At 34.2% G+C, this 14,590-nt stretch overlaps 1 protein-coding gene across 6 annotated transcripts in view; it reads left to right on the top strand.

The window, feature by feature from the left end:
• LOC148304196 (protein lozenge-like) overlaps positions 1–12,387 on the top strand; it is a 59,593-nt gene extending 47,206 nt beyond the window's left edge. For 5 of the 6 annotated variants that reach the window (XM_088268701.1, XM_088268702.1, XM_088268700.1 and 2 more), the window contains exons 6-7: positions 9,370–9,501; positions 11,419–12,387. In XM_088268701.1, the coding sequence (XP_088124827.1) occupies positions 9,370–9,501; positions 11,419–11,939 (653 nt within the window). In that variant the 3' untranslated portion in view covers positions 11,940–12,387. The remainder of the gene's footprint in view (positions 1–9,369; positions 9,502–11,418) is intronic. The other variant, XM_088268704.1, reaches the window with a different exon arrangement.
• The last annotated feature ends 2,203 nt before the right edge of the window (positions 12,388–14,590 follow it).

The following is a 14,590-nucleotide window of genomic DNA, read 5'->3' as shown; positions in this document are numbered from 1 at the left end:
TCTCAAAAGCAAGCTTTTTGTCAAAAAAAAATCCAAAAAATATGTAAACATATTCAAATCAGTATTTAAAATAAAATCTTTCTGAATATTTCACCTTAAATACTTCATTTCTATTTCAACATTAGATTTTTTTACTATGACGATAAGTAATCTTAGAATGTTATTCACCGACTGCTTTGAAATTTTGACACAATTATTGACACATTCTATAAGCGCGTGTTTTCTATATTCGTGTAACAGGTGAATTTTTTTAAAACTTTTTACCTCAATGGCAGTGCCATATGTTGAAAGTAATTGCTATACTCGTAAAACTCATGGCGGACAGCATACTGGCGCATGGCTCATGACGGACAGCGTACTTCTTGACAACTGCTATATATTCATATCCACAGCCAATGTGAAATATATATAAATACATATATACCTACATTCATTTACACATTCATAAACATAATTAACCTATAATTTTTTTACAGAGACCTATCAAGCCACCGTATGTGTCTTTTGGTGGATTTTTTTTTCACTATTTTTTTATATGTTTTAACATACTATGTACACAGAATAGAAAGGAAAAATTGAAAATTGTACCAATTTCATAATATTAACAGTATTAACTATTGATCATTTGCCCATTCCATTCAATTGTGAAATTAATTGCTGGAAAATATGATTCTTGTCACGACATTCTCTCGTAGTTATATCGAACTGATACAAATTGTATTACACTAATTGATACAGTTGGTATTATAGTGAAATGTTTGTCAACCCTGTTATCTTGGTAGGTAGGTACGTGGGCTAGGTACTTCCGGATAGGGCATGCCTCTCTGCGGGGGCCTCTCTGCGGGGGTCACACTGAATGTGACGGGCCTGTAATTGCCTGCATCACTCTTCCCATCTCATGAAATACTATTTCACATTTACTAATTATCAACTATAACTTCAAATCGATAAGCATTAGATATGATCTTAAAATAGCGGGAGTCTCTTAAAATAGCAATGCATTATGTGCTTGAGAATAGCACTGAATCATGTATGTAGTATTTGAAGGAGAATATGTTTGTTTTAAGTATTGATTCACCAGACCCTATCAACACCTTATGGTATATTGATTGAAACCCTTATCCATACCCCAATGACGCATAGGGCACTGCATCATATAAATGCAGTGTTTTTTTCTTGATCGTTAACACATGAAGGAAAATTTATCAGCCTTCCGCTTCAGGTAATAATATTGAATAAATATTAGATTGAAAAAATCACTTATATTTATTTGACCCCTTCCGGGAATTGAACCCGGGACCTCCAGAACGGTAGCTGAGCATGCTGACCATTACACTACGGAGGCGGAAAATGGTATGTAGGGCACATAATCGGATTGCCTTTTCTTTCTTCAACTATATGTGTGAGCCCATTTTAAATGTCCATAAATACTTCCTAAATATTTTATTTCCATGACTAAGTTTCACGCATTAGTTCAACCAACGGAAAGGGGGATTTAAAAGATTTTATTTAAGCAATAATATTCACTTTCTATCAATAAATTAGGCTAGAATATTTCTAATTAATTAACTACAGTTGACTTGAAGTGCTGTTTGCTATTTATGTGACTTTCCGTACCTAACAAAAATGCATATTTTTATTTTATGTTAAGCCTTCAAACCGCATATTATTCAACTTAAAACTGGAGTATTCTGTATTTTGTTGTCAGCATATACCTTTAAATTATGTAATTAACACAATTAATAATTACTACATTAAACGAACGAGATGATAATGTTATATGGTAAACCAATACAGGGATTATGAAAAAGTGTTCAACAATTCTTGACTTATTATTATTTATTTTTTTTGACATCTCATCAAAGATGAAGAAGAATATGGAAGCCTGGCAACTATGACTCCTGTAATTGGAGAGAATCCAGATATTGTGAACAAGTATTTGGACACACTCAAAATGTTGTAAATAAATTGTCTGGTCAAATTATAAGCTTAAATAATAAAAATAAAAATGGTATTTTCTGGCGTTTCTCGTGTGTGTGATTATAATCCAGGATTCGGACCTCACATACTAATATAAGAGTTTCTGCTTAGTAAAAAGCTTCCTTGCATCTCACCAATAGATGTCTCTAGTGAAGTTCTAGTGATTCAGGAACAAGGTTTCTAAATTGTTATTAGATTAAAACCAATATTTTTAGCTTTTCCACTTTTTTATTTGACCAGCGACCGGGTTTCGTCGTTGCCGACATCATCAGACTGGTCTGATGATGTCGGCAACGACGAAACCCGGTCGCTGGTCAAATAAAAAAGTGGAAAAGCTAAAAATATTGGTTTTAATCTAATAATAAATTAAAAATGTAATTCCATCACGAAGTGTCAGTGGATAATATAAATATGTTTCTAAATTGGTTCATATATACAGAACTTCCAGGAATTTGAGTAGTGTGGTTGTCAATAATGGGTAGAATTGGTGAATGTTACACGTGTGTAAAGTGATCACTTAAACCAGCCTATGACGGTTGTCAGCCCCGTAAATGCCCAGGTTTCCATATTCTTCTTCATCTTTGATGAGATTTCAAAAAAAATAATATGAAAATAACTCCTGTAATTGGAGAGAATCCAGATTTTGTGAACAAGTATTTGGACACACTCAAAATGTTGTAAATTCTTGACTTGTTACGCTCCTTACCTAATTCGTCCCTCCTTAATCCTTCTGTTTCGTGTCTGTGTTATTTTTCCCCACTTAAACCTTGAGGAACATCTATTGACACCAGCGAAGGAAATTGATGGCATGTTAACGTTGAGGATCAACTCTGAATGGTGATAACGATATCTTAAAAGTTGTGCGCATTGCCTAAATTTTAGGCGTAAAAAATCATTCAATTTACAAAATTTTGAGTGTATGCAAATACTTGTTCACAAATCGGGATTATCTCCAACTCGGAATTATTTTTTAATTTACTATAATTTTTTTTGACACCTTCACATAGATGAAGATGTCATCTATGTTGAGATGTAAAAAAATAATATAAAATCTTTCAGTATAGTTCACAAAGAGGCGCATTAATTTTTTTTTTCATACTTTAAACTTTCTTAACTAACTAACTAACCATCACGCCGCTTCTCCGCAGGGGTAGGCAGAGAGAATAGAGCGCCACACCACTCTGTCCTTGCAAACATTCTTCGCCTCTTCCACGTTCATGCATCTCCTCATACATACCCGCCGATTGTTACGACTCCTAACCTGACCACTTTCAAGTATTTGGCATACCTGATCGTGCCATGTTTTTCTCGGTCTTCCTCTGCTTCTTTTCCTACTGACATTCGCCTCATAAATTTGTTTTACCGTTCTTTCGTCACTCATTCGTTCCACATGTCCAAACCATCTCAACACACCTTTCTTAATTTTATCGATAATGCTTATCTCAGCTTTGCATTCCTTCCTTATTTCACTATTCGCACATCTATCGTACATCGTTACTTTCTTAACGCATAACAGAACCTTGAAGAGGCACGTCACCTAAAACATGATTGAATTACATTGCTGGGTACATCCCTTTAAATGGGATGAGTCAGGGCAAAGCCGCTCAACGCTGTTGCGGCGCCCTTGGAACTTGACCTTAAAGTTTTTGACTATCTGAAACAGATTAATACTAATTTCTTTCCCCCCTTCAACATTTTATCGAGAATGTTATGAGTATTCATTTTTTGACATCTCATCAAAGATGAAGAAGAATATGGAAGTCTGGGCATAACCGGACTGACGACCGTCATAGGCTTGTTTAAGTGATCACTTTACACACGTGTAACATTCACCAATTCTACCCATTATTGACAACCACACTAATTCCAAGATTTTGAGTACGGGTAGAATTGGTAAATGTTACACGTGTGTAAAATAATCAATTTAAAGTAAACCAGCCTATATATAGGTTGTCGGCCCCGTATATGCCCATACTTCCATATTCGTCTTCATCTTTGATGAGATGTCAAAAAATAATAAGAAAAATAACTCCTATAATTGGAGATAATTCAGATTTGTGAACAAGTATTTGGACACACTCAAAATGTTGTAAATGAGTATTCATATTTCAGAAAATGCAGATAATTAAATTTAAATTGGAATAAAAACGGTCAATTATAAAATTTTACGGTTTTTTTTACGTTTTGGCGTCCTGAAAAAATCATCTGAGGGCGCCAGGGGGATAAAAGCCAACACAGATTACAAATGAGTAACTGTCAAAAGATAAAACGCATAGTAAGTTCACGAGAATATATCAGAAGGTAAACGTACTAATTGATCAAACACACAGTCTGATGTAGTTTTCACTGTATTTTTATTTATTTTTTGTTGGAAAAAAAAACATTGTTTTCATTGTAAGAAAACTTATTGTAAAAAGAACCACAGATAATGTGAAAAAAACGATTATTTTCAATTCACATTGAAAGAAAAGTGCAACGGGTAATCCGATTTGTTCTTCTTTATATAAATTAATTTTGATAGGTACAGAGAATTATATATAATTTTATTATATTTTAATATCTCGAATGATAATGGATAAATCAATATTTTTACATAGATAAAGTACACAAATTATACCTTCATGTTTTTCCTTTTTTTAAATGAATGTATTTAATAAAATTATGAAAAAAAAACGTATTTTGTATGACGATATAGGAGACAAAAATAAATCAGTGTATAAACATACCAATTTTTATTTGAAATAAGAATTATGTATCCATCATACATACATTAAAATATTTTTTTAAAGTATTGTACGAACATGTAAAACCGATACAGTTATATTGAAATAAACAATATTTAGACCGATATGTGTAGTAACTTATTGGTCGTCGTGCTGATATCAACAGGTATGTGAAATACGTTAATGCCATTCTGACTAGTAAAAACAGTAATTAATATGCACACGATGTAGCTTGATTCCATATTCGTTGCATACGTGCTGAGAACACTGATTCTTACCAAAAGAAGTCTAGTATTCACAGAATGGCACCGTTCGGGTTTCCCCGATATATACGTCAATGTCTTCAGCTAACATGTGAGCCAAACATTATTTGATAATTTAGTTAATCGATCTGGCGGTCACGTTGTGGTATCATTTCGTGTTTTTTGAATAATACTTTTTGTATTTCGTTGTATTTTACATCATACAATCTAAATCAAATAAAGCTTAGCGTGCGTAAAGAGGTACTAGGCAAAAATCTATATTCGCAGTATTTTTACATAATGCAAACTATGCCATGTTCTCTCAGGTTCCGCGGCTTCACATGTTAGCCAATGCTTTTGAAAGTATAGATTTATTTAATATATTGTTATCCACCTTGAAGTATGTAGTTTCTCAGCATTTTTTCTCTATGTTATAATGGATAAATTTAAACGTTGTCTTTCACTCTCTCTCGCTGCTCGATGATAGTGTGTGAAGGAGACGTGTATTTTATGTTTAAGACTTTTTGTTTCTCTATTAGTGTATTTTTATATATGATACTTTATATGTGTATTATGTTAAAGGCATAAGCCGTTTGAAAAATAAATAATCACCCGAAATATTGCCTATGTACTCTTAAAGAGAGGAGGTAAGAACGACTGTACTGTCACTATTGTTAGGCGTGTCTACAAAATTGAAAAGTTGTGAAAATCATTGTAACTTATTCGCTTCCTGAAATATAATAGTTTTGTGACCCCCACTCGACCAATTTTCCCGGTTGTCTTCAGAAGCAAAACGGGAATAAAAAGAGTGCGTAAAAAATGGTGTCCCTTGCCCATCCAGTGACGTTATGTAAATCTTTTTTGCGAGATATCATCAGAAGAAAGGCTCGCAAGAAATGCAAGAAAACTTTTTCACTAGCAGACCGCAGCGCGTGACGGAGCACAGAGCAGGCGAGCGTGACGTTTTATGGACCCGAGGCCTAATTTTGAAACCTGCCTTCAATATTCAATCCGATTACTCTCCCAACCTATGTTGAAGATGTCACTATTTGCCTTTAAAAGCTGTTTCGGGGAAATGCAAAACGCACCTGTTCGTGAATTAAAGGGGAAAAGTTCTTACTAAAATATGTACATACTAACGCGACTAATAAATATTGCCGATTTCAGCAAAAGTTTATTTAAAACGAATAATACAAGCGTCGCGCTGCGCTATGTATGAAATATTCGCCAAAAGCTCTCACATTCGATATATTTTTTAAAAGGAATAACCCGCAAAGCCTCTACTCTTAGAAGCTTGTCGGCGGGTACCATAGTAAGGACAGGAAAGGTAAATATGAAAAACACATCACACACACCCAGACCAATCGAAAATAAATATTTCTTGAATTTATTTTGCAATTAGTGGGAATCGGATCCACGACGCCAGTTTCGCAGTAGAGCGTCTCCCCAACTATGCCACGGCGCCTGCTGTGATTGAAATTGTTTCAGTAAAATGTGCTATCGTTTAGATCGTTTTACATGTTAGATCGTTTTACATGTTATATGATTTTCATGATTTTTCCATAATGAACCATGATTTTCAAAATAAATTTGCACAATTCGCAAGCGCTGTTCTGGCGTCAGTCTATTCATGGTGAAATGGCAAAACGTACTGACTACAAATCAACTTCCACTGTCAAATTGACAGTCTGTAGAAACAATATTGACAGATTAAAATCCAAACCTCCCACAGTAAAAACACCCTTTATATAATGAACATGTTTAAACATAACGCAGAGTATTCGTAGTGGCGTTTAGAGCAGTCGTAATCATCAACCGCGATTGAGTATGCCCGAAATAAGATTTTTGTCTCGAAACTGCAGAACACCCACTCCAGCAGCTTGCGCCAGTTGACCCCGACTGCTTTATGTTGCTCGTGTGCATCTGCACTTACAGTTAAAGATAATACTGTCGACAATTTTGATCCCTTTTTAAATTATATTTCTGCCGTGAATTATATTCTGTCCTTTTCAATCTTACAAAAACATATCTATTTTTTTAGTGAGTTATCTGAAGTCTTTAAAGTGTGGGTTACTTTTACTTACCCGAGAAAAATATCAGATACAAAACATTCTCATCGTTATATGGATTCACTTCTTCCACCGTGTAAAGTCCATATATAATACAACCCTACTTTTACATCCACTACATCTAGTGGACCAGGGCAGGAACACGTAGTTTTGTGGCTGGAAGACTATTTATTTTGAATAGGAAATTTGCAATAGAGAAAACAATCGCAACATATGAAATAATTGTATTTTTTCCAAGATTATATATTTTATATTTGCTGTAATCGTTTTCTTAACCTAACTTAACTTAACATACGATAAATCTTAACTTAATTTTCATAAAACCCTGGTTACATTAGAAGTAATTGAATATTTTGTTTAAAATATCATTTTTGTTTTGAAAAAATTAGTTTTTCTTCGAAATAAATATATGGTTCGGGAAAGGAAGGGTTATGTCTATAAATGCCCAGACTTCCATATTCTTCATCATCTTTGTTGAGATATTGAAAAAATTATGTGGGATTTAAAATTATTCAACATTTAAAATCTATCATATATATCTACCACCCAATTAAGGTATATTTAACATAACAATTTAAAAAAAACATGCATATATATACCTGTATTTATTGCACAATAGATATTACCGTATCATAAATCATTTTAATTTCTTTGAACAAGATCCGCGTGGTCCATATAGCACGGCACGGCTCCTTCGAACAAAGGTTTTCCAGTTTAGGTAATTACAAGGCGCTCGCAGTGTCTTCGGTCTTCCTTGATCCTTGTTCAGGTAGGCCCTCATTATTTCACCGCTTGCATTACCGCAACTGCCCGTTGGTCAGTCAAATGTAGCGTAAAATAATTTGGTCCCACCTGTGATGGACTACCCGCTCACTAGCGGCATAGCGGAGCCGCGGTGCACACTTTGTTTTCGAGCCGGAAAGTACCAGTTTTTTTTAAATTACCTAACGTCCAAGTGACTGAAATCTAGCTACGGCTTGTGGAATATCGTTTATCGTGACCCCACTTATACTCAACTTTTTAAGTTTTATAGCCTATGCTTACTCGTGAGTGGATGATTTACTCTTTATGTTTAAAGTTACTATAATTTCATGTATGTAATTCATGAGTGAAAATTCTAGGCAAAAACACTCACTCCGGAAGGTACCCTGGTTTTCACTAAATCTTGAAGTGTTCAAATAGACGCCATCTTCACATGATATCACGATTTTAAATATTATAATTATAATGTTTTAAACTACACACAGCAACACCAAACCGATTTTCATCGGAGAAATTCATGATTGTATAACACAATATTGTCCGCCTCCGTAGTGTAATGGTCACCACGCTCGGCTACCGTACTGGAGGTCCCGGGTTCGATTCCCAGGGAGGGTCGAATAAATATAAGTGATTTTTTCACTGTAATATTTATTCAATGTAACCCTGGACTGGTACCTGAAGCGGAGGGCTGATCACCTTTCCTTCATGTGTTAATGATCAAGATAACACTGCGTTTATATGATACAGTGCCCTATGCACCATCGGGGTGTGGATAAGGGTTTGAAAAAAAATAACACACTAGAACATAACAAATTACATACATGTGGAGTCGATAAACACAACTATGTTTGAAGTAAGGTCCTTACAGTATATTGCCTATACCCAAATTAACCAGTTGCCTGACATACATAAAATAGAACCCAGTCAGGGATCCAAAATAAATTAACAAAAAAAAATCTTTATTGATAGATATTTATGTTTGAGATTAGTTATATTTTCTCATTTGTTTTCTTTTAATATACTTCTTACCTATGTTTTTCTACGTTTTTTTATATGCCTATTTACTATACCCGTTTTTTGTCTCATATTGTATGATATATATATATATATATATATATATATATATATATATATATATATATATATATATATATATATATATATATATATATATATATATATATATATATATATATATATATATATATATATATTTATATATATATACAAATATGTATTTTTTTTTATTTCCTTATTTGTGTTCAGTCATGTTGTCCTTAATCCCATGTCCCAAAATGAGAAATAGAAATTACTCGTCGGGAATATTGTTTTTATGACTTTTGAATATAATATGTTTTAAAATAAATTTATTAATTAAACATCGCCAATAAGCAGTTTACTAATAATTGCTTGGAAAGAGTTAGTAGTGGGCTATTCTGTTTGGGTTTCCAATTTGTTGTCACTGTAACATACGAGATACGAGTTCGGTTATATGTATGTACATACATGGAGTTACCGTCTTTCGCTCGACAACAGACATCAAGTTCAGTGATATGACTTTAATTTATATGATTTTTTTATAATTCATTTCAGATACTAATATAATGGGAGCCGCAGAGTGGTGTGGGTACACTACCGCGCCCGGGACGCAGTATGGCTCCTTCTCTCCTCTGCAGCCCTACTGCGACACTGGCGAACACACATCCTCCCTTCACCTCCCAACTGGTAAGAATAATCTATTTATTGTAACTGCAGACAGTTGGTAGGTTTCCATTTTAAATTTTCGGGTAAAACATATATCCAAAGTTAAACAAGGTTAATGGATTGAATTCTATTTTTATTAACATTTTTTACGGCATTACAGCCTTTATAAATAATATGATTATATAAAGTAAAAATAAGAATAATGAAAAAAAAGAAAAATAACGAAAAAAAAAAGCTTAAATTTTTTTACGGCATTAAAAAAAACGAAAAAACAAAAAAAAAATACGGTATTACAGCCTTTATAAATAATATAATTATATAAAATAAAAATAACAATAATGAAAATCAAAAAGATAAATAAGTAATAAAACAAATGCTAAACTTGGTGAAAATAAAAATAAAAATATATTTATAAATTTATGATAATATGTGACGCGTTGCGTCTTATTAAGACATTGAACATGTGTTACGGTGTTAGAAAATGATGCAGAATATATCGAAACACGTGTCACAATAGATTTTAAGAAATGTATTATTATAATAAATTATTTTAGAAATAGATTTCTATAGATAATTATAGATATTCAAATTTCAGTAACATACTGTTATTAAAATCACATCATTGTTTCTTTTAAACATGCTACTTACCTTACGTTTTTTTAAATGCCTTTTTATTATATTTGTTTATTGTTTTATACTTTGCCGTGTATTCATTTTGTTGATATTTTTTTTCTTTTTTGTAACTTTCATATTTGTGTTACAGTCTCGTTAACCTTAATCCCACGTCCCAAAATGAGAAATGTAAATTACTCATCGGGAATATTATATATGCATATTACTTATGTACAATATATATATATGTAATATATTTTGAAATAACAAAATAAAATTACATTCAAAATTTAATAAAGTCTGTAATAATCAATTAATATTTTTTAAATGAATTTAAAAAAAGTATTTTTGCGCGACATGACTTTTGTTTCTAGAAACACGCTCTACTAATTTCTACTGACCTAAAGAAAGGGTCAACAATTGAAGTGAGTATTTGTATTCAGTAAAACTACTTAGGTATATGTTAGGAAAAAAAACTTTCCATCCACCCTTCCCAGCTTGAATCAAAACGGGGAATTTGTATTTCCGATGGCTTATTGGCACATCAACAAGGTGATAATCGGTTTCGATGGTCATCCCAGAGAATGTGCGAAGTTCCGGTAGACCTCCCACCTCTGCATACCGCGTATCCGATGTTTCCGCTCCGACGAAGGATTACTCACTCCGATATTGACCTACGGGCACCGGTTACTAGCCACTCACTAGGTTACGGCAACACTCGCAACCTGTGTTCTCCTACAATTTTACCCATGTTTTTTATCTTGAATGCAACAAGATCTAAAAAATTTAACACTTTATGTAAATAAGAATTAAACGCAATAGATCCCAGTACACCCGAATAGGTGTAGAGACACTATGGTAATCTTCTTCTGTTCGAGTCATGGCAGGTCCCCTGACGTCGAGGGTCACTTGAGAGTAACTGCCCTTGCCTTGGGCAACTCTAGAAACATTATGTTTTCAAATCTTCCTTACATTTTAATTCTTCTTCTTTTGATCCTTATATGCACCCAGTGGTGCATAGGGCACTGCATCATATCCAAGCAGTGTTATCTTGATCGTTAATTGCACGAAGGCAAGGTTATCAGCCCTGCGCCTCAGGTACCAGTCCACGGTGATATTAAATAAATATGAAAGTGAAAACCACCCATATTTAATTTGAGCCCCCTGGGAATCAAACCCGGGACCTTCAGCACGGTAGCCACATGCGCTAACCGCTACAGTACGGAGGCGGACATTTAATTTGAATTATTCAGACGTTAGAATGTTGCGAGAACAGGAACTCCAAGGAATACGTTGAAACAATTTAACTTTTTTTCTATTCCGCAGTGTTGCCGGACACCAGTTGCAGCCACCCCAAGGCCGAGTTCGGCGGCGGCTCGCCAGGGGGCTCCGCGCGGCCACCCTACCCCGCCCTCACGGAGCTGGAGCCCCTGCTGAACCCGCACTACCCCGCGGAGCCGGCGCCCTACTCCAACAACTGGGCGCCCAACGGCTGCAACTCGTACAACAACTACCAGTACAACAACGCGGCGGGCAACAACAACCTGACGTGCGCGCAGCCGCAGGCGCCCTACCTCAACCCGCCCGGGCCCACTGTCATGCTCTACCCGCACCTGTACTCCACAGTCAACCAGAATCAGATCCACTTCCACCTGCACAGCTCTCCGGACAAGCTGGACCAGTACTTCTCGGGAGACAGCTCACTCACCATTAGCTCGGGCGCTTCGCTCAAGAGCAGTATCGAGATCCTCGGCGCTCCCCCGCCGGCCCTTGACGGAGAAGCCCCGAGACCTCTCAGCGGAGGCGCCATGACCTCCGACCCGTCAGGAGTGTGGAGACCTTACTAGCGTCCATCATTCGTGACTGACTGGACAATTCTTCTCATTGTGATTTGCGGCGATATTTATTTTATTTTTTTTAATTAATCAAAACGATATTATTTTTTGACATCTCAACATAGATGAAGAAGAATATGGAAGAAAAATCATAAAATATGTGAGAAATTTGTTCATTTAAGAGTTGAAAGAATTGAGTTTTTAAATCAAAAATCTTCCCGAATGAATGATAAACATTAAGATATGTTGATCCATAAAAGCTAAACATTATCAGGATGTTTTTTTAACATCTCAACATAGATGAAGAATAATAAAAAAGTTTAGGCATTAACGGGGCTTACGACCGTTATAGGCTGGTTTAAGTGATCACTTTACACACGTGTAACATTCACCAATTCTACCCATGATTGAATACCACACTACTCAAATTCTTGGAAGCTCTATATATATATGTGTATATATATATATATATATATATATATATATATATATATATATATATATATATATATATATATATATATATATATATATATATATATATATATATATATATATATATATATATATATATATATATATATATATATATTTATATATACATATATACATACATTGTGCTTGGGTCACTAGAACTTCTTTAGAGACACCTATTGTGAGATGAAAGAAGCTTTTTACTAAGCAGAAACCTTTCTATGTTGAGTTGTCAAAAAATAATATGAAAAATAAATCCTATAATTGGAGAAAACCCAGATTTGTGTACTAGTATTTGGATACACTCAACATGTTGTAATCAAAATGATTATTCCTATCAATCGCTAAGACAATAATTTATTAGGTATCCGTGTTACCTGTGTAAAAATGATTATGGAAAAACACTGTGTATAATATTACAAATATTTACAAATGTGGCGATATTTTACGTTGGTAAGAAAATGTACATTTTATTACATTATATGATAATTAATAAAAAAATTAAATATGTATCAATAGGTATAAGTATTGATAATACTTACCCGTGTATATAAATTAAGTAAATATAGGTTAATGCAAAATACTTAGGAGTTTAAGTCTTAAATCTTCCAAATAATTATCCTAATTCCTATCCTATCAATATCCTAATCCTGTCAAATCTACGATTTTTTTCATAACAGTTTCCTGTTGGTTTTGTTTAACATGCTTTATAAACGGATATTTAATATTATCTACTCCTACAGCCGTAAAAATAATAATAATTAAGTGGATTTCTTACGTTTTCAATAGACTTCTATAATTCCATTAGTCTAGCAATCTTTAAAAAAAATTGTAAAGTAAAATGTATAATTCTGTTAGCGACCGACTGCACAAGAGACCAGACGTCTGTCAGCTCCCTTTTTTAAAAAATATTTATTTAAAAAATATTTTTATATTTATTTTTAACTCCTTGTCTTTCAATAACTCTGTACTTTTCAAAACCGTATATTTATTTCGAAAAAAAACTTATTTTGCTCAATACAAAAGCGGTGTTTTAAGGATAAAAAATCAATTACGTTAAATGTTACCTGGGTTCGAAGAAAATTAAGTTGGGGGTTATCGAATATTCTGCCTTAAAAATAATTGAAAAATACACTGAGTTCGATACAAATATTATGTTATTCGCAGTATACGTAAATAGTCGTAGTATATGGTCCGAAAGTCACACTTGACTGGATATTCTTTATTATTGTATGTAATTCAACCTTATCCGCACCCTATGGTGCATAGGGCAGTGCATCATATAAACGCAGTGTTATAGTCCTGGGTAATATTGAATAATTAGAGTGAAAAACTACAAGTCGAGAATGTAAGTAAGTCGTATGAAAGGGAAGTGAATGAAAGATTGAATGTAAGGAATATGGATATGAATGTAGACGATACCTGGGAGCACATCAAATCGTGTATGTATGAGTCAGCAAAGAGTGTATGTGGAGTTGCGATCCAAGGTAGGAAAAAAGGAGATGCATGGTGGGATGAGGGCATGAAAGGACTTGTCTCTGAGAAGAAGAATGCTTGGCTAAATATGTTAGCAGTTAACGATGTTAAGAGTGAACTTTTTAAAATAATGAAAGATCGGTATAAAGAATGTAAGAGAAAAGTGAAAATGGGAGTAAAAGAACGGAAAGATCGTCTAAAGAGAGAAGAAGGTATGAAAATGTCAACCCACTTTCAAGAAAACATTAAGCTTTTCTGGAAAGAGGTAAAGAACGCAAAAAATGAGACTGAAAATGGAGGTATGAAAGTTATCAAATCAAATGATGGTAGAATATTGACGAATGAAAGTGAAGTGAAAGAAAGATGGAAAGAATACTTTATGGAAATTTATGAAAGTAACGGCAATGTCTCCACCGAGACACCCATAGAGGCAAGGGTGAGTGAGGGTATGGTATGTGAGATAAGTATGTCAGAAATAACGAATGCCTTAAAATTAATGAGGAACGGTAAGGCTGTTGGGTATGATAATATTGCTATAGAGTTTGTAAAATGTGGTGGACTGACCACCCTCACATGGATTCACAGACTATTTAACCTGTGTCTTGAGGAAGGATACACACCTCTGGATTGGAGACGGGCAGTAATCATGCCTCTATTCAAGGGAAAGGGATCTCGCGCAGAGTGTGAGAATTATAGGGCGATAAGCCTGCTAA

The sequence above is a fragment of the Brachycentrus maculatus genome, unplaced genomic scaffold (assembly GCF_059751285.1).
Source record: "Brachycentrus maculatus isolate JH-2025_06_01 unplaced genomic scaffold, ASM5975128v1 h1tg000326l, whole genome shotgun sequence".
NCBI classification, from domain to species: Eukaryota; Metazoa; Arthropoda; class Insecta; order Trichoptera; family Brachycentridae; genus Brachycentrus; species Brachycentrus maculatus.
Note: the sequence above shows the minus strand (reverse complement) of the source record. Positions and strands in the feature narration are given on the sequence as shown.